The sequence below is a fragment of the Ictidomys tridecemlineatus genome, chromosome 6 (genome assembly GCF_052094955.1).
Source record: "Ictidomys tridecemlineatus isolate mIctTri1 chromosome 6, mIctTri1.hap1, whole genome shotgun sequence".
In the NCBI taxonomy this organism is placed as follows: domain Eukaryota; kingdom Metazoa; phylum Chordata; class Mammalia; order Rodentia; family Sciuridae; genus Ictidomys; species Ictidomys tridecemlineatus.
Genome location: NC_135482.1, coordinates 167,003,867 through 167,030,684, shown reverse-complemented (window position 1 = coordinate 167,030,684; position 26,818 = coordinate 167,003,867). Strand labels below are relative to the sequence as shown.

The following is a 26,818-nucleotide window of genomic DNA, read 5'->3' as shown; positions in this document are numbered from 1 at the left end:
CCTCGTGGCCTAAACCAGTCAGTTCAAAGGAATCCCCCTCTTGTACTAACCAATCACCCCTACCCAACTTGTTCCCTCCAGTGAATGTGCTAATCAATGTTAAGAGTTGTTGTTTGACTTTCCCGTGGTGTGGAATGATTTGCTGTGTGATGCTGTGATGCACAGAGTATCCCCCCAAAACCTATAAAATCTCACTGGACAAAGGACCAGGACTCACTCCCTGGGACTGCTGTGTAGGGAACAGTTGTGAGTCCAGGCTCAAGCTTGCAAAAAAGACTTTTGTGTGATTGCATTGGATTCGGCTCCTGAAGGTCTGTTGGGGTCCCACGAATCTGGCATTACAAGATGTCCTCAGAGGCAATTGTTTCTAAGGCTTCTCTCCCTTATAGCCATTCTGTACTCGGGATGGTATAAGAGAATGAGCTGAAGGAAGATATGAAGTCCAATTATGTCTGGAGTTTAAAGGAATAGATACGAGGTAAGGTGGTTTAAGTAAGTAAGATTAACAAAACAAACAAAAAAGGCTCTCTTTGTTCCCCCATACCCCATTTAGGACTCTAGAAAGTGACCACCTGTCAGGGATCCCTCTAGGGCACAGCCAGATATACTTTGTGACAGTGTGTGTGATGTCAACAATCATCAGAAATCGGACCCAAGATTCAAGGTGCATTAGAAAAGTCTGATCCTTCCCTGCCACTCCACGGCTTTTTAGACTTGAGAGACGTGGGTCATGATGAAGCCAGAATTAGGCAGTCAGTGTAGATAGGTAAATCGAGTCGAGTCCGATCAAGGAGGCCAATTTTGAGTGAGTCCAGCAAGTTGGAGACTGTCCCCCGCCCCCAGGGATTGAAATGTTAATTCCTTCAGAGCCCTCCTCTACCCTTACCAAGAACCTGCCCCAGCTCCAACCTGTGGCCAAGGTAACCTGTCCCAGGAATTGCCCCTCCCTACAGGGAGCTATAAGGTTGTTAATTAATGTGTCCTTGGCTGCTCCATCCTGCCCTTCCCCCTTACCCCCACCTGTTGGCCCTCCCACCGAGCATATCCTAGGTCTGGTCAGATGTCTAGTCACAGAAAGGAGAGAGATTAGGGGAAGAGGGCAAGAGAATGAAGGAAACCTAGAACATACAAAAAGGGCAGAACACCTCGCTTCTTGGGATACCAGGACACCCTCCCAGGAGAAGTCTGTACTACCCCTTTTTAAATAAACCCTGCTTTATACGCTTGCCTCCGCCTAATTCTCTAATGTTCAAACTTTAACACGTGAGGGAGCAGAACTCGTCACCAGTAACCGGTGGTATCAATAGCTGCTGCCTCTTGTCCCTGTAACCTTGGGTTGTCCTTTCACTTCTCTGGCTGTTTATCTCCTATTGTGTCACAAGCTGTGATTCAGTGACCAGAGGTTTTCAAATTGACCACTGTGAAGGGGAACTAGGAATAGGAGAATGGGGTGGTAGATGGAGCCCCGGGCCCTTTATTCCTACTACAGCCAGAGCAGCTCCATGTTTATTGATTGCATATATTGGCTTTAAATTTGCCCATAACATCTGCCTCAAGGCTTTAAAAATAATGGCTGGACTGGGTGACAGCCAAGGTGTTTTCCCAGAGAACTTTTTCAATAACCTCTGCCTCATCACAGTTCCTCAGTGACCTTCCATTGCCTTCTGGAAGCTCAGGTCCCCTTGACGTGAACATTTGTCACAACTGACATTCAATTGGTAAGTTGTGTGTGTGGGGGGGGGGGGGTCTGAATGTCCATGCCACCTTAGAATTCAGATCTTTAAATCCTAACCCTCAGGGTGATGGTACTAGCAGCTGGGACCTTGGATCAGACCACACAGGCAGAGCCTTTATTATCATTGGTGCTTTATTCCTTCCTCCATGTGAAGACAGAGGGACAAGGCACCATCTATGAACCAGGTAATAGGGCCTCATCAAACTCTTATCTTTATCTTATACTTTCTAGCCTCCAGAATTATGAGAAATGAATTTCTGTTGTCCATCAGCCACCTGTTTATGGTATTGAGGCAGCCCAGAGAGACTAAGAAAGCCCTGCTATTTCCCTCTAGCTCAGCAATAAAGGGGCAATTTTTGTGAAGCCTGGGGCCTCAAACCCACGTCAACATTGCAGCCAGGGCCCAGCCATCCCTGCCATCAAAACAGGAAACACCTGAGGGAGCTTATCTTCGCTGACTTCAGTACTGATGGGATGACTGTGGATCCCACAGTTGCATTACTAGGAGTAGCCACTTTTCTCTAAGAGGGTCATCTATTGTTTTCCCTCCTGGCCTTGCCCCAACCTCCAGAGGAAAACGATTTTAGCCTTATTCTGTGGGTGGCAGTGGGGAGGTGACTGTTTTGAACATCATCCTTGACATTCACATTCCAAGACCTCTGCCTTTTCTGGTTTTTCTATAAGCCCATGATCCCCAGATATACTAACTTTCAGGGGACGCTTCTTTAGTCAGCCTTCAGTAATATAACAAATCATCTGTTGAAAAATGCACTAAAGAACTAACAAGGCTTTATGTTGGAAAGGATGGAATGACTTGAATTTTCTAGGGAGTTTTTGAGCTACATCTGTCACTGCTCCAAATATTCTGATATAGCTCTCATGCTCCAAACCCCATCTCAGTGTACGTGAGATGCAAACAGACTGGGCATCATTTTGTTTGGGGGGCGGGGTGTGTGTATCTGTGTGTGTGTGTGTGTGTGTGTGTGTGTGTGTGTGTGTGTTTACTGGTTGTGCGTTTTGAAAAAGAAGTTCCAGTGAGTGAAAAAATGTTGTTTATCTCCACCAAGAACCACTAATTTAGAATTTTCTGTACATTGTCAGCAAAGATTTGCATTTCAATGTAAATCACTGAAGCTGAAAAAGGAGCAACAACTTATCTGTGGAACAAGACTAAGAAGAGACATTTACAAGGGCCAGCAAAATTTTGTTGTATAAATAGGATCCCCACCCCCTCAGCTGGCTCTCGGGGTCTGCACCATTGTTCTTTAGTTGTAGGGGCACCAATTAAGTGTTTAGGTAATGTTTAGATAGTTTAGCTGTGAGGTGTCCCCCAAAAGCTCCTGTTAATGCAGGAATATTCAGAAGTAAAATGATTTGATTATGAAAGCTATAATCGAATCTGTCCTACTTTGAATGGACTCACTGGGTGGTAACTTTATGCAGGTGGGGCCTGGCTGCCGGACCTTGGGCCCAGGGCAATGGAGTCAGCTATTTATGGACTGAGACCTCTGAAGCAGAGATCCCCAAATAAACTTTCCCTATTCTCAGTAGTTTGTGTCAGATATTTTGGTCGCAGCAATGCTGTCAACTAAGACAAGAGTCATAACTATGGACTTGGATTCTGGCTGATGTGGGTGACCCCACCTTAGATTCTTGCCTATGCAACTAAGTTCTCAAGGCCTGTTACAATGCAAGTGATGGGTCTATAAGAAAAAAATACTAACCTCAGTGAGTTAAGAATGAGTGTTGGATTCACAGCCAAGAGGAAATGAGGATTATCCAAATATCATATCGTTTGGGGAAAAATAAAACATAGGTTATGAAACCAAAGGTGGAGGATGATCCTCATTTTGCATTCATTATGCAGTTTGTGCCTGGGTCCTGACAGAATCTGAATGAGGAGAGGCTGGGGAAGTGATGGGAGCAGGGAAGTGAGGGCCAGAGGTTACATGGAGGATGTAGAGTGTGAAAAAGACAGTGAAGCACCGAGGAAGTTGTGTTTGTACACATGCACATGTAGTCCAGGGTACTGCAGTGGTGACTGCTCTTCCAGAACCTAGAAGTTTGGTATTAAAGGCAAGAAAGGGAATTGGAGGCCACTATCCCACTTCCCCAAGTAAAACCCGATGATGTGTAAGAGCCAAGACTTTCAATTGAGACCTGGATTTTTAAAAATTCTGGTCCAACGTTCACTGACTGAGGGTCCCTAGATAAGTGATTTTTTAACCTCTTAACATCACTTTCTCCTCTGTAAAATAAAGATATTTCTTGGCAGCCCCAAAGGGCAGAATTCAGTGTAACACAAAGTGGTTAATAAAAAGGAATATTTAAAACGTTTCCTGTTGGGGCTGGGGATGTGGCTCAAGTGGTAGCGTGCTCACCTGGCATGCGTGAGGCCTGGGTTCAATCCTCAGCACCACATACAAACAAAGATGTCATGTCCCCCGAAAACTAAAATATTAAAAATTTTTTAAAAAATTAAAAAAATAAAACTTTTCCTGTTATATCCAAGTTGTGAAGGTGTACCTGTGTGTATGAATATGCACTGCTGTAGGAAAATAACAAATGAATCTGTAAATAAAAAAAAAAATTCTAGCCCATTTCTCAGACCTGATCCCCAAAGAAAATTACACCTTGACAGCAAAATAACCTCCAACAAAGCATTGTTTTTAAGTACATTCACATGCTATGACTTCTTTATTTGTAGCAGGTTCTTTGGTGGAGGGGGAATGGTGTAGTTTGCCAATAATTCTGGGGTATGAGTGACTCTTGAGACTAACAGCAGAATGGAAACATGAACTTCAAAGGACAAGCTCCCCAGCAGTTCCACCTCTGAAGCCTTTTGTAAGCAGTCTCACTTGAAAGCAAATAATTGACAGGAGGGTCCACCTAACTGTGTCTTCTTCGGCCCTCTGACAACTGTGCTGGGAGGCTGGGGATTGGCCAACACTCCCAGCAGGACCTGCATTGCAGCAACAGACCTGGTGCCCTGAGCTGAGTGCAATTTGTCCTGCGGGGCCAGGCCGAGTTTGCAGCCGAAGTTTTTTATCTTTAATATCAAAATCAATCATAATTTTTAGCATGGAGGGGTTTTCCTGCAACTGTCAGAGATATAGCAAGTAATTACTTCAGACATGGTGTGCACATGAGACTTGTTTTACTTTACAAGTGATCTAGAGTACTTCTTTTTAAAACAATTAGAAAGTAATTTTGTATCTTGGTCACAGTAACCAATGATTTCCTTCCCTACTGTGAGAAAGTTCCTGCTATAACTCAGAATGACTACTAATTAATAATATAAGAATGTTGCAAAGTTGCTTATGTTTTATTACTAATATACAACCCTCATTTTCCTTTTTTTTATTTAATAGGCTCTACACATTCTCCCTGCTAATTATTCCAGCTATGGAGTGACTGTGGCATGAATAGTGCTATAATTTTCACTGCCTCTAACTGCTGGCTTCCCCCACAGGATTCAAAGAACTCTCTAAGCAATGGACTGGCTACCTCAGGAGGACCTCAGGCTCTGTCATTAACCTTCTTGTGGTTATTGTCATAGCTGATACCACCAATGCCCTCCAGTATGTTCATGGGCAGAGGAAATACAATGGTAGAATTCTTCTCGGTGGCTACAGTGGTTAAGGTCTGCAGGTAACGCAGCTGAAGGGCTATGGGGGACTCGGCCAGCACCATAGAGGCCGACTTCAGAGATTTAGAAGCATTCATTTCCCCTTCTGCTGCCAGGACCTAAAATGACAGAAATAAACATTTACAAATGTGACTAGAGTTTCCTTTTTCTGGGTCTGTGCTGATCTAGGTCGCCCAGCCCCCTGCTTTGCCATACATGTTTCCTTGGCTTTTGGCTAGGATAAGAGTGTCACATCCTATGGTGAATGGAGAAACTGAGGAGGTTGCCCAGTGTCAGAATAGAGGTTTTACAAATTATGACTACCTAGATTTCATTTTCAAACACAAAGAAAGCACTCTCTTTAGCACAAATAAATACGTGGCCATCCATCCTAGGAATGCTCTTAAAGCCTGTAGGGGCCTCACTGCCTACTGTATTCATTTTTAGAGAAGCCTAAAATTCAAGGGCTCCAACCAGGTTTTTTGGCTGTTTTTCAGTTATCATACAAGACGTTGTTATTTCATTCTATTGCCAACCTAGTCTCGTTCTTACAATGCAGGAATTGTTCCCAGCTCTCTGAGCTCTTGATTACAAGTAGTAGAAAGTGCCAGCCTGGGACTCTCTTCATACTCTGCTTTCCTAGTTCTCAGACTGCCCAAGAACAACTTGGCCAGGCTTAATCGCCCCCAGCATGGGTACCCGCTGTCTGTGGGAGAGTGATGTCTTGTCCATCATTGCCAAGTCTCTGCCGGGAAACTGCTAGAACTCAGCAGATAAACCAAAGTACAGGATGGATAAGGACAGAGAAAACAACCTTGTCAGCTCACAAGTAAGATTCCCACGAGGCTGCTTGAAGGTTTCTGATTTCACTTGGTTTCTGATGCTTCAGGAAATCCATCAACACAAAGACTACGGATCCAACCGTTTCAAGGACATTCGGGGGAAAGAGTGGAGTTACATTTAGTAATTCTAACCTGGGTTGTGTTTGATTACTCCCTTTGAATCCAGTATCATGAAACACACCAAAACAATGGTGTTCACAAGACAGGCAACACGCCGGCTACATCTGAAACACCAGCTTTATAAAAAGGCTGGTCCCTGAACCTGGCTCAGATTCTGCTTCACTGGAGCCGAAGTGTTTTGCTACGTTCTCTAGGAGACTCTGGGGTGCAGCCAGCATTGGGCCCCACATTGCTAATTGTTCAACATGTTGCTGAGCATCCTCTTGACCTGTTGCTATGCTCATTACCTTCAGATCGAAAGAAATTCCCATTAAATCTGTGAAAAAAAAGCCTTTCTTTAAAAATAACAGAGCAACCCTGATCTTCTGTTCAGCTCCATCTTTGTCTGCCCCAGCACCAGCAGCCTCCCCTGTCATGTACATGGAGTGGCCCTTACCCTGGCTCTGGCTTCCCGTGTGGCCTCGGCCTCAGCAGCCATGGATCTCTGCAACTGCACTGGAATCCGGACATCTTTGATTTCCACTCGGGCCACCCGGATCCCCCACAGCTCCGTGGCATCATCAAGCAAGGTCTGTTTGCCGATCAAAAGAAAAGACATTGATCAGAAGACAGGTGACTTGATGTTAAGTTTCTGATGCTTTGGGAAGGTAATTCTTCCCAAACCTATGGATCCCTTCTTGGAATTGAAGTGAATCCCTTGAAGGCTTCATGAACAAATCCTAATAAGTTCAGTGAGTAGTCTACTAGAAGGTCCCACCCCTCAACCATCCCACAGGACATCAGCATATGATATCAGTATATGATGGGGATTGGGAACAATGCCTCAGATCCGCTGTCACTGATATCAAGCAAACAGCAATGGGTGAGCTTTTCAGAGACACTTGAATTTTGTCCTGGCTCTGCCATTTGCAGCTATGAATCACAGGACTAGCTTCTTACCCTCTCTGATTCTCAGTTTTCTCACCTATGAACAGTTCCTGTCTGGACTGTCATGAGGATTTGTGTGAGGCTTTGAGATAATACATATGAAGTATATATCAATACTTAGCAATGACTCAGTGGATATTATTATCGGGTACTTTTCAAGCTACTATTTATCTTACTCTCTTTAATCCCTATCTGATGGCCAGTTTTAAACAAGTAACAAGATGTGTTTTCTTTTTTTTTAAAGTAGGACATATTTTTAGGGTGCATTTTTAAAGAAGCTTACAGTAAAGATATTCTTGTCCTTTGTAAAACCTTGAAACTCTGAAAGACATCTAACTGGTTGTCCTGGGGAAGAAAGGACAAGAGTGCCTTTCCCTTCTGTGGGTTCTGCAGGACATCAAGAGTTGATGAGACCTCACGAGAAACCAGTGACCTGGCTTTAAATGAGAAACATTTGAGTTGTCAAACTCAGCAGGTTCTTCGAAAGGAGATGGGGACCTGTCATGCAGAATTGACATCACCTCATAAAACCATGAGGTCTTGGCACAAGAGGCCAAGAATAACCCAAGTCCTAACTTACAGAATGAAAGCTGAGAATCAAAATGCAACCAAGTTAAGAAAATACAGAAATGCAATTGATAAACTAGAATATACAAGAAATGAGGTCATACCTGCTCCATCTAGCTACCTGCAACCTGGATTACAGGTATCAGGGAAACAAGTGTTGTATATCTATTTAGAAATTAAAGATGGTAGGATTCCAGAAGGGTTCTACCATTCCTTTAAAAATGAAGTCCTTATTATCATTATTACAATAATGATGATGATCAGTATCATTAATCTTGTTATTGATATTGGTGCCATGATGTAAAAAATCTTCTCAGACAAGGCATATCTCTGCTGTCTCAGATCAATCCTCTTCTGACTTCCACACCCCACTAAAATGTAGGAATATAGGGGCTGCCTGGGAAATGGCTATACTTCCTCTGGAGTAATCTAAATCGAAAATAAGTCTGGTCTCTAACCTTCTCAGAAAAGGTACAACGTTAATCCGTGATGGTGAATTCCAAAGAAAGGAGATAAGGGGTACAATTCTCAGAGCTCCTTTCTCCCACCCAGATATTTAAGTCTATGCCTTGTAATAAGTAAACAAAATCACCAATAGAACCCCACGTCTCTAGCATAGCTCTGTGTGGTGTGTGTGTGTGTGTGTGTGTGTGTGTGTGTGTGTGTGTGTGTGTGTTGTGTGTGTTAACACACATTGAGGGGGTACATCGATAGTCTCTGATAATTAGGAAAAATTAACTCTGGTGCAGGGAATTAGTTCTTGGAGTCCTCACCTGGATGCTGTGGGCAATCTCTTCGCGCCCTGCTAAGATCTGAGACAAGGTCTGTGTCCCTAAGACATTTCTCAGAGTGGTTTGAGCCAGCAGAAATGTGGCTTGGTGAACATCGTTGACATTAGCCACTGCTGAGACAGCACTGTAGATTCTGTAGTAGACAACTCCATCCACCTGAGTAGTCACAGAGTCTCTGGTGAGGATCTATAGAGCAAAAACAAGGCAAGATCACAAGTGAATGGCATTCCCAGCAATGGAAAGAGTGATAGCCAACCCCTAAAGCCCTTCTTCACAGGAAAGTATTAATTACAGTTCATGCCAACAGTCACCAAATCCTGTCCTGGGTTGAATATAACCTCATCCTACTCAGTAACAACATTCCAACCCAGATTTGATCCCTATCAACCCCTGTAACTTCATCTTAGAGAACATTTACATCCCATAGGCAGAAGCTCTTGACTTGCCAAGGTAAGAATAGAGACCCCCATTTTAAGGATTAGTAGAACTCTTTTGGAATTCTATCATCTTCTATTTCTAAGTAGATGGAGAACACTTGTTTCCTGATACCTGTAATGTACTTGGTTTTCAGTTTTCAGATGTGATGAAGCAATACTGCTTAGAAAACATAGATGGCACCAGAGACCGTGTTCTCTATTTAAGTAAAGCACAACAGATTCAGATTTGTAGAGAAGCTCAGCATTGATCAATCTGAATAATGTGACAAGGTATTTTGGAGCAAATGAGTGATTTGTGCGTGGATCATGGAAAACAGAGGCCAGAACTGCCCACAACGGAGCCAGAAAATTTCTCCTCTAGGTCAGCAAGCATTCCAGGTGCTGTGATGGAGCTGAATTCTGCACTCAGTCCTGTGGTTCCTGACAGAGGCCCTGGAGATGTCGTTGAGTCCTGATTGAGTGTCCTCTCTTTTCGTTATCTCTGCCCTCCCCCTAAGTCCCTCTCCCATTCTAGATCCTACTCACAGTTATTACCCCTCCTCCTTAGGTCACTTTGGTTATGAGAAAGCAAATTAATCATTAGTAACTCTGACTTTGCTAGTATCCAGTTATTAGTTTTGGTCATTCATTATAGTATTCCAAGAATCATTTGAAATCCAAATACAGGTAAGCCCTTCACAATCTCTGCTCTGTCTCCACACCTGTCTGCTCTGTTGCATCCAAACATAAACCAACTTAAGGTCAAATGCAAAGGTGAGCTGGGCACAGTGGTGCATGCCTATAATCCCAGCAGCTCAGGATGCTATGGCAGAAGGATCATGAGTTCAAAGGTAGCCTCAGCAATTTATTAAGGCCCTAAGCAACTCAGTGAGACCTGCTTTCAGGAGTGAGTTGTTAAGTGCCCCAGAGTTCATTCCCCAGTAGGAAAAAAAATAAGCAAAGGTGATTAATACAGGTATTACTTTAAAAATCTTAGAAAATGGGGCTGGGATTGTGGCTCTGTGGCAGAGTGCTTGCCTAGCAGATGGGAGGCACTGGGTTCAATCCTCAGCACCACATAAAAACAAATAAATAAAGTTATTATGTCTATCAACTGCTAAAAGATGATGATGGCAAGGATTATAAAATAACCAAACACTGCTCTCTGCCCCCATTCTCTTCAGCTCTTTGTATGGTGAATTATCTGTCTCTCTCAAGCATCTGTTTAGTCATTCTCCAACACAGCTTCCCTGCCAACTGTCTTCTCTCAGACTTTCTTTTATCTGGTCATTCCAAGTCTTCTAGTATTTTCTAATGTTTTTATTAGTGCAATACACTTATACATAATAGTGGGGTTTATTTTGACATATTCCTACATGCATGTAATATAAATTGATCCAGGTCATTTAGTGTTTCAAGTCTTCTGGTTCTCGGGTCTTGCCCTGGACTCCTTTGGCAAAACAAAAAGCCCAGTAGTTTAGGAGCCACCTACAAGCACTCAGAGCAGGTCCCTGGGGATTCCATTCATTCTCCTCTTATTGTTCAAAAACATACCATAAGAATTCAATTGCCCGTGTAATGGAGATGTAAGTTTTATTTCTAGTAACAAATCTATAACCTTTTACCTCTTGTGGAGGAATGTTGCAAGTAACTGTTCGGAGATCAACTTTGACGAACACATCTATGCATGGCAGGACCAGGATCAGACCTACAAAACAGAAAATTCATTAAAATTTTTACCTATTGATAATAATTAAAACAAATAGCATCCCAGCTGTTTGGTACATCATTTTCACAGGGCTGTATATGTTTTAGATGATCTTCAATATGAACACATTCAACTTTGGGGATTAAAAAAATAAAAAGAATTGCCTCAGAATTAAAGTCTTTTGGTAAAATGCTAATGATCCTTGGCATTTAATCTTCGATTTTTTAAAAACAATCTATTTCTTTCTAAGTGTTTAATTTGATGTTGATTTAAAAGGACATTTTGGAAATTGGTTTCCTTATAATAAAGGTACAATATAAAAAATTCAGGAGATAGACTTTTGGTCTTGAATATTAGTGAGTGCCAACATTCTCAGCATCTTCAAGTGTATTGAAGGAATAATTGAACTAAAATTTTCCCAAAGCTGGGCATGATTGTGCACACCTATAATCCCAGTTACTTGGTAATCTGAGACAGGCGGACAAGGCCAACCTGGAAAACCTAGTGAGACCTTGACTCGAAACAAATTTTTTTTTTTTTTAAGCACTAGGGTTATAGTTTGGGGATAGAGTGTGCTGTTCGAATTCTTGAGGCCCTGAGTTCAATCCCCATCACTGAGAAATGAAGAAGAAGAAGAAGGAGGAGGAGGAGGAGGAGGAGGAGGAGTGGAGGAGGAGGAGCAGGAAGAAGGAAGAGGAGGAGCAGGAAGAGGGAGGAGGAGGAGAGGGGGAGGAGGGGAGAAGGAGGGGGCTGGGGAGGAGGGGAGCAGGAAGAGGAAAGGAGGAAGAGGAGGAGGAAGAGGAGGAGGTGGAGAAATAAATCATCCCAGGGTCTCAGATTTCCTGAAACCAATGCTTTGCAAAACATAGTCATATTCTGGTTCGAGGACAATAACATTCTGTGATTGTAAACAGTTTTCCTTCTCTGTGCATTGTGAAGCATTGGGGTTGGTGTCGTCAGAGAAGTGTGGGTATAAAAAAACTCATTAGAGGACCCTGTGAATCCTCAGCATTACACTGAGGATGTTCTTTCTTTATTATAAGAATTACAAGGATTAGAACCACAAGGCATGTCAGCAGGATGGGGACACTACTCCATTTCTGCTTAGCAGGAAAGTTTTGTGTGACTGTTTTCGTTCTCAGGTTAAGTAAGCACCATGAGAAGGAACAGCAGCACAGGCAGAGTACACTACTGGAATGTTCTCTTCCTTTTGGTCTCTAAACATTTCTGAGACTTGTGAAGAAGGACTGCCCTATTTATTTGCTTTTTTGGTTTCAGGTCTCTGTGGTTAAGAGCATGGCCCTGAGACCTTCTGGAGCTAAGTCCTAGCCTTGCCACTTTGTATCCTTGTACTCAACTTTTGTGAGCTTTGGGGGCTTAATACATACAAGATGGTAGGAACAGGTATATAATAGGTGCTCAAGGAGTCGAAGTTCTTATTGTAAATACTTTTTATTATTGAAGAATAATTTGCAATTTGCAAAAGTGGAGAAGTTTTCCGTTAGCAATTTGGCTCGTCTCCCTTTTGTCCTTATGACATGCTGAGGTAACTCATTAGCCCCAGAGACACGTATGACGACGTTGGTTATCCTGGGACATTAAGTAGCGAAATCTTCTGGGAAAATTCATTTACAAGAGACACATTTTTCTCCAGAGTCCTCCAAGCTGTGGCTTTTCTGCCTCTTTCACATCCATTATTATAATCTGAGCACCCAGGAACAGGATAACTTTGTTCTATTTTTTTCTCTGTTGGATGATTCTCACATTTGCTGTCTTGGCAAACTCATAAGAACACCCCTAATGCATAATGGATGTTGCTCTCTTTTCCTTGGGTTCTTTATGAAATTCGACAAGTTAAGATTATATTACTTAAAACAGCCAAGTGTCACTCACAAGTTTCACCTTTTGAAGCATCTCAGGTTTTTTTTTTTTTTCATGTAGCAGGTATCTGACCAAATACAAAATACACAGAATATCACTATGCATTAAAACCTTTCTAACCCCAGAGATTTTTTAGTGTAGATAGAAAGACAAAACTTTTACTTAAATATACCCTAAGAGGAAGCCAAAAACAAATGTTACCAGAGAAATAGAGCTAAAAAACATCATCTCTTAAGATGCTTTTTCATAGTCTTTTAAGAATATTAAAATTAACCACATGGAATTGCCATTTTTGTGAACCAAAACAAATAATAGCAATTTTGTATGGTTCAACTAAATATACACCGAGACTTTGTGAGAATTAAACCAATATCTTATTTCTAAGAAGTTTAGAAATAAGAAGATATTGAACTGACACCCTCACCTTCACCCTGGTCAAAGAAAAAAAAATCTTTTTGTAACATGAACAGTTTGGAATGTTTTTCCTTCTAAAGTTTTAGAGAAAAGATGAAAATGAAACTACACTAGATATCAAAAAGCCTGAAAGTTCATCTTTACCTCCAACTGTGAGAATGGTCTTAGGTAAACCATCAGACCTCTGTCGGCTTCAGTTTCCTTATTTTCAAAACCAGGGGACCAGACAGAGGGAGTCATAGTATGGCCTCCAGCTCTGTTGGTTTGTTGGTCTACTTGCCATGAAAGGAAATTACCTTTTACTCTTCCATTAGCCCTTTTCAAAGAGTAAGAATCAAATCCCAACCACTTGAATGTTGGCTCCAAATACCTTAATGGTATATGTTGGCCATTTACTCTTTTGGGGGGTTTGAGCTCAGGGGCACTCCCCCAGCCCTATTTTGTATTTTATTTAGAGACAGGGTCTCACTGAGTTACTTAGTGCCTCGCTTTTGCTGAGGCTGGCTTTGAACTCACCATCCTCCTGCCTCAGCCTCCTGAGCAGCTGGGATTACAGGCATGTGCCACCAAGCCCAGTCATTTACTCTTTCCCCTTGTTGTCCTGACATGCTCTTATTGGACCTGGTAAACCGTGTCCACCAGCTTGGCTCACATTCACAGCCCCTCTCAGGGGAAGAGTTTGGAAACAGATCCAGATTTCTAATCTCTCAAACTGGTGGCCACTCCCAGGAGGGCACATCCTTCTATTATACAGAAGAGCTCCAGTTTCCTGGGATTTTGCTTTGAGTTCCAATTGGTGCCACCAGGAAAAATAGTGGTGGTGGCAGCAGAAGTAAGGGATGCCCCTGATCCTCGACAGGAGTAGCCACTGTGTCATACCTGGTCCCTTGGCTTTGTTGGCTTGGATGCGTCCCAGTCGGAATACAACAGCGCGCTCGTACTCCTTAATGATCTAAGAGGTTAAGGGACAGCATTTAGTCTTAATGGTTTGCTGGCTAATACGGAGAGCCCCATTTAATTCCCAGGGTATTACCTTCAAGCACATCCATATGGAGATGGGGAAGGTAATGATCATCAACAGGAAAGAGATGGAAAACAGGATCCAGCCACAGACACCCAGCTGGTTTTTGTTGATGCCTAAGAAATGAGAAAGAAGCAAGGCTGTGATTGGTGCAAATCTTTCAAGAGGCCTCCAGCTGAGTAGGTGAGTGCTGAGAGCCATTGCCAAGTAGGAATGACACATGGCAATTTCTTCAGCCTACCCCATGTTGCTTAGAGGAAGGACTCTCCATTGTGGAAATGGGCTTGCCTTTGGACCCAGGTCATTTGCAGTGACATTGCATGTATGCTTGAGTAAGGTGACCTTGCTCAAGGACCAGGGCGGATCCGGGTTTAGGGAAGATCAGGTTTTAGGGAGTATCCTGCTCCTTGGGATTAGGGCAGTTCCAGGTTTAAGGTGTACCCTGCTGGGAATAGGGCGTATCCTGCTGCTTCAGGCATGCCCACTCCTTGAGTTCCCGTTGAGTTCTCCTGGGATTCAGAGAGGATTTGAGATTCAGAACGTGGATTTCCCCAGAACGTGTGGAGAGTGCCGGTGTGAGTTCGGGAATTTGAATCTACAAGGTGTGAGTGGCTCGTGATTTTGTGCCCAGCCAGACTGCGGCAGGGGAGGAAACTATCCAGAGGGCTGGCAACGCAACTGAGGAGACCCAAATCCATTCATACCCCTGAATGCAGACAAGCACACAATGTTTTCAGGTTTTTAGATACTGAAACTGATCTGTTCCTTCCAAGAGAAGTCTCATAGCAATCATCAGCAATAATTATCATTGTATTTCTATACAGCGGACATGGTTTATTATTCTCAAAAGAAATAAAATTGTTTTTCTCAGAATATGGTCCAATGCATCACCCACATCAGAACCTTCAGATTCTTGAGCCTCATGAATTCTCCAGGTGAAATTCAAAATAACTTAGACGCAGGTAGATAGGTAGGCAGGTACTATTATCCCCAGAGGGCAACAATGTAGCACATGGAAAAACTTTTCTTATTTTTTTTTTAACTAGGGACTGAACCCAGAAGTGCTTAACCACTGAGCTTATACCCCCAGTGCTTTTCATTTTTTATTTTAAAATAGGGCCTCACTAAGTTGGTGAGGCTGGCCTCAAACATGCAATCCTCCTGCTTCAGCCTCTGGGGTCACTGGGATTACAGATGTGTAGCACCTGGCTGTGGAAGTATATTTTGAAGAGTCTTTAGGTATCAGTTTCTATGCAAGTCTCTTAGCAACTATATGACCTTACATAAATCACTCAATCTCTGTAGGTCTCTATTTCTTCATCTGTAAGACGGGGATTGAAATTACCTACTTCGGAAGATTTCATGAGGACTAATTAGATAACTCGTCATGCATTGCCATCTCCATTAGTAAATGGATTACCACTACTATTCCTATTTTATGGATGGACAGGAATTCCAGGGACTTGTCAGATCTTGATAGCTGATATTTTTCACTTTTCATGGAACTTTGTTTTATTGACTTATTGCTTTAAATTTCTTTTGGTTAATCACACATTATGATGGCAAGGGTACTTTGTCTTCATGAATACTGTCTTGCAATGAGATGAAACTGAATTCAAATCCTACCTCAATCACCTAAAACTATAGTTTTATTCACATCAATTACATAATTTTTCAGATGCTTATTTGAAAAACATGCATGTCTGATTGATCCTCTTATTTTAGAATTCTCTATGCTCACCACTCTATGCCCTGCCCCTGCCCCCTTTCTTTTTTCTTTCTTTCTTTCTTTCTTTCTTTCTTTCTTTCTTTCTTTCTTTCTTTCTTTCTTTCTTTCTTTCTTTCTTTCTTTCTTTCTTTTTTTTTTAGCACCAGGGATTGAACTAAGCAGCACTCAACCACTGAGCCACATCCCCAGCCCTATTTTGTATTTTATTGAGAGACAGGGTCTCACTGAGTTGCTTAATGCCTCAATTTTGCTGAGGCTGGCTTTGAACTCTCCATACTCATGTGTCAGCCTCCCAAACTGCTGGGATTACAGGCCTGCATCACTGCACCCAGCAAAGTTTCTCCCTTTCAATCCTCATTTCCCCATTCTCTTCTCCTTGACAACCATCCCCATTCTCATCCCTACATCTCTCTCCATTGAGGCATATTCTCCTCACCGACTAGAGAACAATCATACTGATTAGTTGTCTCTACCCAGGAAATTCCTTAAATACCATGTTATCTCCAACTCAGTAAAAGCTTTAACAACCCACCTGATTGCCCAGGTTACAGACTCAGGGCATCATTTCCTCTTCCCTTTGCGACACCAAAGTCTCTGAGCCTAAATGATGTCATATTTGTTAATCCTTAGAAGAGTCCTAAGCTTTTGCTCTTGCAAGCAGTGCTATGATGAATGTCTTTAAACATCTGTTGTTTTTGTTTGTTTGTTTTTGGTTTTGTTTGTTTTTGTTTTGTGCCTTGTGTAGGATAAATATCTAGCAGTGGATGTGTTAGGCCAAATGAACTAGTATTTATGATTTTGATCCATGGTAAATGTCCTTCAAAAAGTCTGTACCACCTATATCTGCACTAACAGTGCATGTCTTATTCTTATAAGATAACTTTGAGTTTCTCAATTGTTGTATTCTCATAGGTGAAAAGTATCTAAGTTCTAGATACATTACTGCAGTACTAAAAACTTTTGAGTAAAAATATTCTTTTATAGGGTTCTTTTTTAGACTATTATGATGTGGGATAAAAAAGATACTTTGTGCATTCTCAAAAAAAACAACTTTGTTGTATTATATGAATTAGCACATTTTTTACCTTTTGTAACATGACCCATATCTTCTCATTGAAAAAAAAATCTAAAGATATAAAACTAAAGACTTCCCTACTTCCCCCTTCTCAATTCTGCTTTCATCTAGAGAAATTCCGTAGTTATCATCAATTTGGTGTATGTCTTTATGGACCAATCACTATATATTTGCACACTATATATTTACATTTAGAAAATATTTGGTTTGATTTCCAGATTTATATATTTATTTATTTATTTATTTTTTGATAAATGTACCACACTGTACCCAAGCAAATTGGTGCAGCCAATTTGGAAAGCAATATGGAGATTCCTTGGAAATCTGGGAATGGAACCACCATTTGACTCAGCTATTCCTCTCCTCATTCTATACCCAAAGGACTTAAAAACAGCATACTACAGGGGCACAGCCACATCAATGTTTATAGCAGCAAAATTCACAATAGCTAAACTGTTGAGCCAACCTAGATGCCTTCAGTGGATGAATGAATAAAAAAATGTGGCATATATACAAATGGAATTTTACTCAGCATTAAAAAAGAACAAAATCATGGCATTTGCAGGTAAATGGATGGCACTGGAGAAGATAATGCTAAGTGAAGTTAGCCAATCCCAAAAAAACAAATGTCAAATGTTTTCCCTGATATAAGAAGGATGACTCATAGTGGAGGAGGGAGGGAGAGCCTGGGAGGAATTGATGAATTCTAGGAGGGCAGAGGGGTGGGAGGGGAAGAGAGGAGGCAGGGGATTAGCAAGGATGGTGGACTGTGATGGACATCATTATCCAAAGTACATGTATGAAGACTTGAATTGGGTGTCAACATACCTCATATACAAACAGAGATATGAAAAATTGTGGTATATATGTGTATTTAAAATTGTAATGCAAAAATAAATAAAAACAAAATCGTCTTCTGTTAAAAAAAAAAAAGAAGAAGAAAAAAAAAACCCTAATCAACTTTTATATCTTTCCAAGTCATCACATACTCATCTACCTTAGTCATACTCTCCCGTCTTTAATCTGTGTTTTGGCTTACTTAGCCATTCTCCTGTCGATTGACATTCAGTTTACTTGCAGTTTTCCCCCTTACAAACAAAGCCGCAATAACTGTGCTTGTACCTGCCTTGACGGTCAATAGGTATTTCCATGGAATCTTGATAAAAGTGCTGAGAAGGCACATAGCTTCTGCCATCCTTGGTGCCTTTCCTCCCTGCTGACACTGCGGTATTTGGTATTCAGACACCTTGGGTGATTCTGGGGTCTGATGTTACCAGCACAGCAGGGTCTCACTGTTTAGCTGAGATTTCAAAAAGGATACTGCCTACACTTGATGTCCTGAGCTAAATTCTGGACATTTTCCAAAGAGCCTCAGCCTCAATACCAAGCTGCATAAGAATTTATCACAGAGAAAACTACAGGGCTCCCCGGAGCCCCAGCAAGCCCTCCCATCATTACATGTCCACGGGAGGCTGGACTCCGTTAGGTAAGAAGCATGCTGAGAGAGAAAGGAGAGGACAATGTGATTAATTTTCTAAGATTTACACCTGAGCATTAGAATCATCAGCGCCTCTGCTGCTGGGAGAACTGGAGGGGCCTCCGGGTATTATCAGCTGTGCTAAAGTGGGGCTTTGAGCCTTTGTGCACCACCCTGCAGCCTCCCAGCTCAGTCTGAGGAGCTTTCTCAGGCCTGGGGGAGACCCCAAGGTACTCTCTTTGTAGCTTCCAAGGGAACAAATCTTTCAGGTAACCTTTCCACCCCCTACATCCATTCCCACCAGGAAGTTATGCTGAGAACTGGACTTGAGGATTATAATTCTGAATGAACTGAAATGCTTTTGCTAGCTCTGGAAGACCTTCAGAGACTGCCCTACTGCCTTCAGGTCAACCTAGCAAGGCTCCTGCCAGAGCCCTCCCTAGAGACTGAGAGGATGAGGGAAGAAAATACCAAAGCTCTGACCACACCCAACCGTCTGCTTTATCGAAATCCACCAATGTATGTGCACGTAACCATAAAACCGTATTATCATATGCTTACTTCCTGGGGAGAACTGGATTTTGCTTCCTCCAACAAATTGCCCCTAACTCATGGATTCACTTAGCAAATATTTTACCAGATATGTGCCAGGCACAGTGCTAGAGCTGCGGACTCTAAGAAGAATAAGATGTGGGACTCGCCATCTAGAGTCCAAGTACTGCGGCAAAGAACAGAAGAGCTTTAGTCAACGACTTCCTTTCGGTCTGCAAGGGGAAAGGTAGAGCCACACACAGGAGCTGAGGCTCACTCAGGGCCATGAGCCTGGGGAGAGGGACCTGGAGCCTCTACTGGAAGGACTTCAGAGGTCAGCAAGGCCAACCCTTTGTTTTGGACCTCCTGGCAGCATGGTCACCATCATTCTGACTTCTCTTTAGGCAAGATGGCACCCATAGTTCCACAAACTGACAGCAATTCACGTCTACATCTACTTTTCCTGACTTAGGCGGTGAGGCAAACCCAAGAGCACCAGCAGAGGTAAGCTCTGGGCTCTGCCCTTGGTGCTTAGATACAGCCCTGTGTGCCAAAGAAGTAAGTACCCCCAGGCCCCAGGGTAAAGGCTCAAGGCAAGATTGGGTGCTGGCCTGAGGCCACAAAATAGGGACAAATATTCCAAATCACTAGCCCCATTGAAATGGCATCGGAACTAGGAAGGAATTACAGTAAATAAGCTAGTGAGGTGACCTGGTTGCTGGTTTCTCAACTTTGGCTTGGCAAATGATATTTAAATATTAGATCAATACTATATATGACATTTGACCACGAATCTGTTGCCGTGGTCAACCTATTCAGATATTATGACATTATTTTAAAACATCAAAACAGAATGGTACACCATTATATGTCAGGAAAATGAAAATTAAAGCCACAGGAGATATTACCATGTAGTTCTCAGAAGAGCAAATATTAAAGATGGCAATACCATGTTTTAACAAGATAATGTAGCAACTAGAACCCTGAGATATACTATCGGGAATGTGCATTGGTACAGTCATCTATTGGAAGTATCCACTAAACCTAAATATATACCTACTTTATGATCCAATGTTCAGCAGATAAGTAATACCTGAGAGAAATGAGTGCTGAGGACAGGAAAAACATGTTCTAGAATGTTCATCACAATTTCATAGAAGCCAAGAAACCAAGAGTCATTCAATTCATCAGCAGTAGAATAGATAAAGTTATAAATAAAACTGTGGCATATTCATACAAAGGAATACTACTCAGCAAGTAAATAGATAAAACTACTTTCTGCAAAATATGGATGAATCTCCTAAATACGGTATTAGGCAAAACGAACCATATGCTATGTATAGGATCTGACTTATATTCTATGATTTATTAAAGAACAACAAAGTACTACTATGAATGAAGTCCGAGGAGTAGCTATCTCTAAGAACCAGGCTTGGGGAACTAACTAGAAAGGAACATGAGGGGGACTCTTGGAGGACCAAATGTGTTTATGTGGGCGTCGGAAACATAAACCTACACATTTAGAGTGTGTAGAAATAAATGAAGACCAGCTAAATGAGAAAAGCAAAGACTTTTTACTCAGAGCTTGCCATGGCAGGGACTCAGTCACCATCACCTGAAGAGACTCCAAAGCAACAGGAGCAGGAAACCTATTGAGTGGAAAACAGGGAAGGCTCAGATGTGCACCCAGATGAAAGCCACTGGCTTAGGGAAGCCATAGGCCAACCAACGAGAAGTGGGCATTTCTGGGATTGGTTATGGATACATGTTTGGATTTCTCTGCTGCATCCTAAGTTGGAAGTGAGGGCAACAAGTAGGCAAGCTGTCAGTTTGAACCAAGTTCTGGCCACTTGGGGCTAATTCTTACAGAAGTTGTTTGGCTTCCTGGATTAGAGATAGCAATCTGGCTTTCTACAAATTTGAAATATACAAGCCAGCTTCCTGGGCAAATAGCTGCAAATTACGGGCCAGAGTTCCATGTTTATATATGGTCTGGCCATTGTCCCTTTGTACACTCAGTCTCCCAAGTCAAACACTCAAGATATATATGTTATCTTCCAATAAATAATTCAAATAAAAGCCACAGTATATAATACTGGGCTAGTTCTGGGGATGGAATTTCACTGCTTGCTCTGCATCCTTAGAAAGAAGAGAATAGAATACACTCAGTAAAGCCAGCCCGTGGGCAGACAGGGGACATGCAGAACAGGGACGAGAAGAACAGGCCCTGGGCCAGACAGCCTCTTATTCTGTTCCAGCCCCTCTCCTCTTACATCTTGGTTTCTTCTCTGTAGCATGACCATAATGACAATAACAGCTAGTTGTGAGGATTAGGTAAAACAATGCATGGGAAGAACTATTAGTCACATGACTGGGCTCTGTTGCCATCCCTACCCAGGATTTTCCAAGAGGTTGTGCTTTGAACCAAGACAGCCTTAGAGCCCATTCAACTTTTGCAGGCATCTTTCCTTTCTTAGAGCATCCCCCCCCCAAAACTTGTCAGTGTGAATTCTTCCTATGCACCTTTAATATTTGATGTGAGGACTTCAAAAATTCCCTTTCCAGTTTTGCAATCTGAGACTCTCTTTCAGGATTTTTTTTTTTTTTTTTTGCATGTAAATATCAAAGAAAATAGTGAACCTCTCTCCCAGTTTCTGTGGGGAGTAAGTAGGAGCTCAGTTTCAGTGGGCACCTTTCTCTCCATCTTATAAATGTCATATTCCAATAAAGACCTGAGAAGCGTATTAGTGAACTCACATGGCTAAGACCGCCCCCCCACCCCCCGCCACACCACACACAAAGTCCTTCATAACTTTTCTTTTAGCTCACCCCAACCTTTAAAATCCCAACCACCCTTAGCTTTAGTGAGTTGGGCTCAGACAACCTTCTGGCTTCTCTCCTCTGTTGAGATAGCTTTAAGTAAAATCTTCCTTGTTTGATTATCTGCTCAGTCAAGGTTTTCTTTGGCAACTTATATTTTATTTATTTATTTATTGTTACCAAATAAATAATATATTTATTTTGAGGAATTTATTTCACTGAGCCATATAATTCGTGTGCAATAAAACTGACCCTTTGAAGTTGTGTACTTATGTGATTTTTCGTAGATTCCCAATGTTGTGCAGCCACACCAATATCTAATTCCAGACAATACGCCCACAGCTTTCCCCTTTCTCAGCCCTTGGCCTTCTCTGTGCCGCCGCTCTCTCTGTGGGGTAATGGTTCTTATGTATGTGCAAGCACTAAATTTTCAATAATATACAATGAAACATTTAGATTGCTGAGGATTTTTATCCACTGAAGTAACTTAGCTACTGACATTTCAACCACTTTCAGATAACTTTTGGAACCTTAAGAAAGAATGCAGAAAGGCAGTGACTCCGCGGAGGCTGAGGTAGGAGGATTTCAAGTTCCAACCCAGCCTCAGCAACTTAGCAAGGCCCTAAGCGACTTAGGAAAACCCTGTGTCAAAAACAACAACAAAACAGAAAAGAAAGAAAAAATGCAGGAAAACCAAGTCTTTGGTTCAGAACTACTAAATCAAAGGTGGATGGTGATCTTATCATCCAGGCTAGCCCTGTGAGAGCACAATATGATGTTATTCTGAGAGTCTTCTAAAAGATGTACATTTCAGTTCCAGAATCTGTGCTTAGCAGTTGAAACATACGGTTTCACAGTGGATAAAAACATCATCCACTGTGATTTCCTTTCACCATTTGGTCTCTTTATCAAGAAATACTTAGGATATATTTTGAAATAGAACATTCAAAAAATTGTAAAAATAATGCAGTTAATGCCTTATACCCACCACCCAGCTTAAGAATTTAAGCATTGCCCACAAAGTGCAAGCCCCCTCGTATAGCCCGGTCCCCAGCACCCGTCTCCCAGTCATGCCCCACAGCTCCCTTTTTATGATTTCCATTCTTTCCAGCCCAATGCAGCTACAACCCCAAGGCTGCCATTTGGAAACAGGCTTGACACACAGGCTCTTAGCACAGCAAGCATTCAGATTCTCAGGTGGCAGGGATCACAGTGGTCTCCATTATGGGTCCAGTGACCCAGCTAACATGCTAACATGACTAGAGAAGGACATTCAGGTTTTCCCATGTATTTATCCTTTTGCCTTTGGGTCCCTAGCCCCCCCTCTTGTATCCCACATCCTCCCCTATGTCACCTAGCCTCAGGGCTCAACTTACATCACTTTCTTTCCTAGGAAGGTGACTCTCATCCCCACCTTTGGGTGCCCCTCTTTTAATTTCTGAGCCTACTTCTGTCATCCCTTTTCCTATTTCATTGTCATTTTTCTCGTTAACTCCTGTGTCTTCCCTATACATTTTTAGTGCATTGAAGGTAGGAGTTTTATTTTTATGTCTTCCCCTCCTGACCCACAGTAGATGCCATACAAGTGAAGTGAATGGTGCCCGGGTACCCACTTTGAAGTCTCAGAATAATGCTCAGTAACATAACAGAGTTTGAACTGCTCTTGTCTGGAAATAATGATCCATCAGACGAGATTCTGTTTTCTCCCAAGAGAGTCAATTAAGCTGAGAACCTTATGCCCTCGCATTTTCTCTGTCGTGCTTTCTCCCTCTCTGTCCCCGCACCCCCACATCATTATGAGAAGAAAATAAAGAGAAAATGTTTTCCTTGCATCATTCTCTACTGTCCCCATGCTCCCCACATTTCCAATCCTCTCTAAAATAACAGCACTGCTAACAACAAGTACAAGCACTTTGTCCTTAAGATTTAAGCTTAAATATGCTCATGATGGTGTCATTTCTACCGGCAGTAAAGTCGAAAACACCTGGAGAGCACAACAATGGCGGGATAATTAAGTGACCCCTGACACACACACATACACACACACACACACAGTGTTTCATGTTATGCATAATTGCTTTAAAATTAAAAAAAAAACATGGGGAAATCATTATGGTAAAATGTTAAGAGAAACATGTAGTAGAATTTTATGTAGTAAGATTTTATTGCCAGTAAGACTCCAATTATAGTAATACATGCATGCATAGAAAGAATTTTAGAAAAAAATTAACCAAAATATGAAACGTGGTTTTTTTGAATGGTGGAAATTCTTTCTTTCTTTCAATTTTTTTTTAATTTTCTTAATTTTTGATAGGCTTAAAATTCTGAATTTTCTGGGTTTTAATATAATTTTTTAATATTTATTTTTTAGTTGTACACAATACCTTTATTTTGTTTACTTGTTTTTATGTGGTGCTGAGGATCGAACCCAGAGCCCCACACGTGAGTGTTCTACCGCTGAGCCACAACCCTAGTCCTTTAATATAATTTTTAAAAGTAAATTCAAAATAAAAAGCATGTCAAGTGAAAAAAAAAGTTTTTTTTCTGTTTGCAGAAAAGAGAAGATCAGATTATTTCCTGGAGAAAAATAAAAAGTGTTCGGAGTGAAACAATCACCTTCCCTGGGTTTGGGAAGGTGTATTAACAATTCTCTCTATTCACCTTCAATCCTGTGAAGATTAAACTGGCAACAGAATTCAGCAGCTTTCTGGTTCTTTCTGCTGAGAATCAAGGGTTTTGAGCATCAAACATAAAATCTAAGTAAAACCCTAGGGGTAAACACTTTCTTTTCATCATCTGAAATTCATTTTCCCTCTTGTGTTTTTCTCTGAAATAGGTATGAACCTATTTCAAAAAGAACATTTTTCAGGAAAGTTCAAAATTGCTTAAAAGAAATACAGTGGTCAGAAAGCATGGCAACTTCTCTGGAGCTGGTTTAGTTGCAGGATCTCAAACCCAGCTGGACCTAGAGTACTAGAATTTTTAGGAGGGAGGGACCAGTTTGCATTTAGACAAGCTCCCAGGAAAGTTTCTTTTGCATATTAATGTTAAGAAGAATATTTAAGACTTGGGTATTCTAGATTCCAATTAATTTCACTTTGAAAAAAATGGGGCAGGAGTGTGTATCAAAAACTAGTGAGTGGCAGTGTGCTAGGAAATGTTTAACAACATGGTTACTGGGAGGGGGCAGCCCTCATTTGTAGGCACTTCTAATCATGTAAATAACACCTTCACCCCCCAGCCCCCAAGCACCAGTTGATTCTAATGCATCCTTGTGACATCATGAACTTGAAGTTAGAGATGTACATGAGTGTTTTTTGTTTTTTTGTTTTTAGTAGGGGGTACTGGGGATTGAACTCAAGGGCACTTGACAACTGCACCTCCCCAGGCCTATTTTGTATTTTTTACTTAGAGACAGGGTCTCACTGAGTTGCTTAGCACCTCGCTTTTGCTGAGGCTGGCTTTGAACTTGAGATCCTTCTGCCTCAGCCTCCCAAGCTGCTGGTATTACAGGCATGTGCAGTACACCTGGCATGGGTCGTTTTTAAAGCTGGCACATGCCAGCAGCAAACTACTGGTAAGACCACTGCTGGGGGGTGATGGCAAGGACTCAGTTCTCATTTAATTCCCTCATCTCCTGCAAGTAGGAATTCCTGTACTACGTAGAGGACTGTCTAGTGCATCCTAGTTGGAGGAAAATGAGGGCAAACAAACCTCAAAGAATAGTCAAAATGATCCAAAGCCACAGGAAACTGGAAACTGGAAACTAGAAGTCCTAGTCCTGTTTTTTCTGCCATAGTGCAAATTTTTGTTACATTAAAAGATCAAAACCAAGAAAACTTATGAATACTTTCAAATATCTCACTGGTGATGCAACTTCAATCCTGCCACCTTCCCAGCCACTGTCTTAACCTGTTAGAACGGAATCTTTACTGTCTCAAGGAACATTTTGTTTAAAAAGATGACAAAGGGTATCCTGGAAGAGACCTCCACCTCCACTACCATTTCCAGGTGGTATCTGCTGCCTGCAGCATGTCAGTGTAGCTATGCTTACTTCAACAGCGTAAATGACTTTAAAGTACACTTTTTCTTTTATAAATTAATAATAATAAATGTGTTCTCAATTTCCAACTTAGACTATGACTTTTTGGTCACATAAGGTATAAAGTGTGCATTAGATACATATGCACATATGCATACCATCAACATCATCATCATGGTTTTCCGGACCTTCAAGGTTTTTCTGAGGTTTTTGGTACCACGGATTGAACTCAGGGACACTAGACCACAGAGCCACATCCCCAGCCCTAATTTGTATTTTATTTAGAGACAGGGTCTCACTGAGTTGCCTTAGCACCTTGCTTTTGCTGAGGCTGGCTTTGAACTTGTGGTCCTCCTGCCTCAGCCTCCCAAGCCTCTGGGATTATAGGTGTGCGCCACTGTGCCTGGCTGGACCTTCAAGTTTTTAAACCCTCTAAGACTCAGTCTTCTCATTTGTAAAGTCAGATTATAAGAGGATCTACTTCAGAAGTACTATAAGATTTGAAAACATAACGTAAGCAAACTATTCTCTAATATTTAATAGTATGTAAGGTAGCAGTTGGTACTTAAGGACTGGTTTCATTTTCCACAACTTCTCTGCATTAATCAAACATGATGAAACTCAAACCAGCTTTTTTTTTTTAATCATAGCATTGCCAGATGTATTTGAATACATCTTTAATATATCTCTGCTATTTAATGTGAAAAAAAGGAATGCAAATATAAACATCAATTCCATCTCAAAATGAAGAGAAGGAGCAAATTATAGACGGTCACTCAAGAAGCAAATAGAACCAACATAAGCAAGGAATCCCAAATCATGGGCTCTAAATGGAATTGGAGCCCATTTCAATGCCTACACCCCATGCTTACTCTGTAACTCTAAGCTATAATTCTTGCTTTGCTTCAGCTCTGTGACATTAACGTGCTTAAAACAGGAGAGAGGAACATACCCACTAAATTGTCTTTATCCTGCTTCTCAGGCGAAGACATCCCAGCATCCATCTCATGCTTGGGAAGCTTTTATACTTGGCAACTTTTCATGGGTGTAGAGCCAGGCCTGGACGGTGGGCAGCACGTCAGATGTGCTTGCGA

General features: G+C 41.7%; 1 protein-coding gene and 1 long non-coding RNA gene across 2 annotated transcripts; one reads left to right on the top strand and one right to left on the bottom strand.

Annotated features, from left to right (window-relative positions):
- The first annotated feature begins 1,388 nt into the window (after window positions 1-1,388).
- LOC144365167 (uncharacterized) lies at window positions 1,389-5,516 on the top strand. Its single transcript, XR_013423429.1, has 2 exons — window positions 1,389-1,920; window positions 5,107-5,516. It is a non-coding gene; the product is annotated as an uncharacterized LOC144365167 (long non-coding RNA).
- Window positions 5,255-26,818, bottom strand: Stoml3 (stomatin like 3). Its single transcript, XM_005330231.4, has 7 exons — window positions 26,677-26,818; window positions 14,063-14,166; window positions 13,909-13,981; window positions 10,652-10,734; window positions 8,593-8,796; window positions 6,762-6,896; window positions 5,255-5,482 (listed from the first exon to the last, which is right to left on the bottom strand). The coding sequence occupies exons 1-7, from the start codon at window positions 26,726-26,728 to the stop codon at window positions 5,255-5,257; spliced, it is 879 nt and encodes a 292-aa protein (XP_005330288.1). The 5' UTR covers window positions 26,729-26,818.

Excerpts from the sequence above, each read along its gene's own strand:
- Stoml3 (XM_005330231.4), bottom strand. The coding sequence starts at position 26,728 with ATGGATGCTGGGATGTCTTCGCCTGAGAAGCAGGATAAAGACAATTTA. Across the intron at positions 8,797-10,651 it reads GCAACATTCCTCCACAAGAG|ATCCTCACCAGAGACTCTGT; the intron begins GTAAAAGGTTAT and ends TTTGCTCTATAG. Across the intron at positions 5,483-6,761 it reads CACGGGAAGCCAGAGCCAGG|GTCCTGGCAGCAGAAGGGGA; the intron begins GTAAGGGCCACT and ends CTGTCATTTTAG.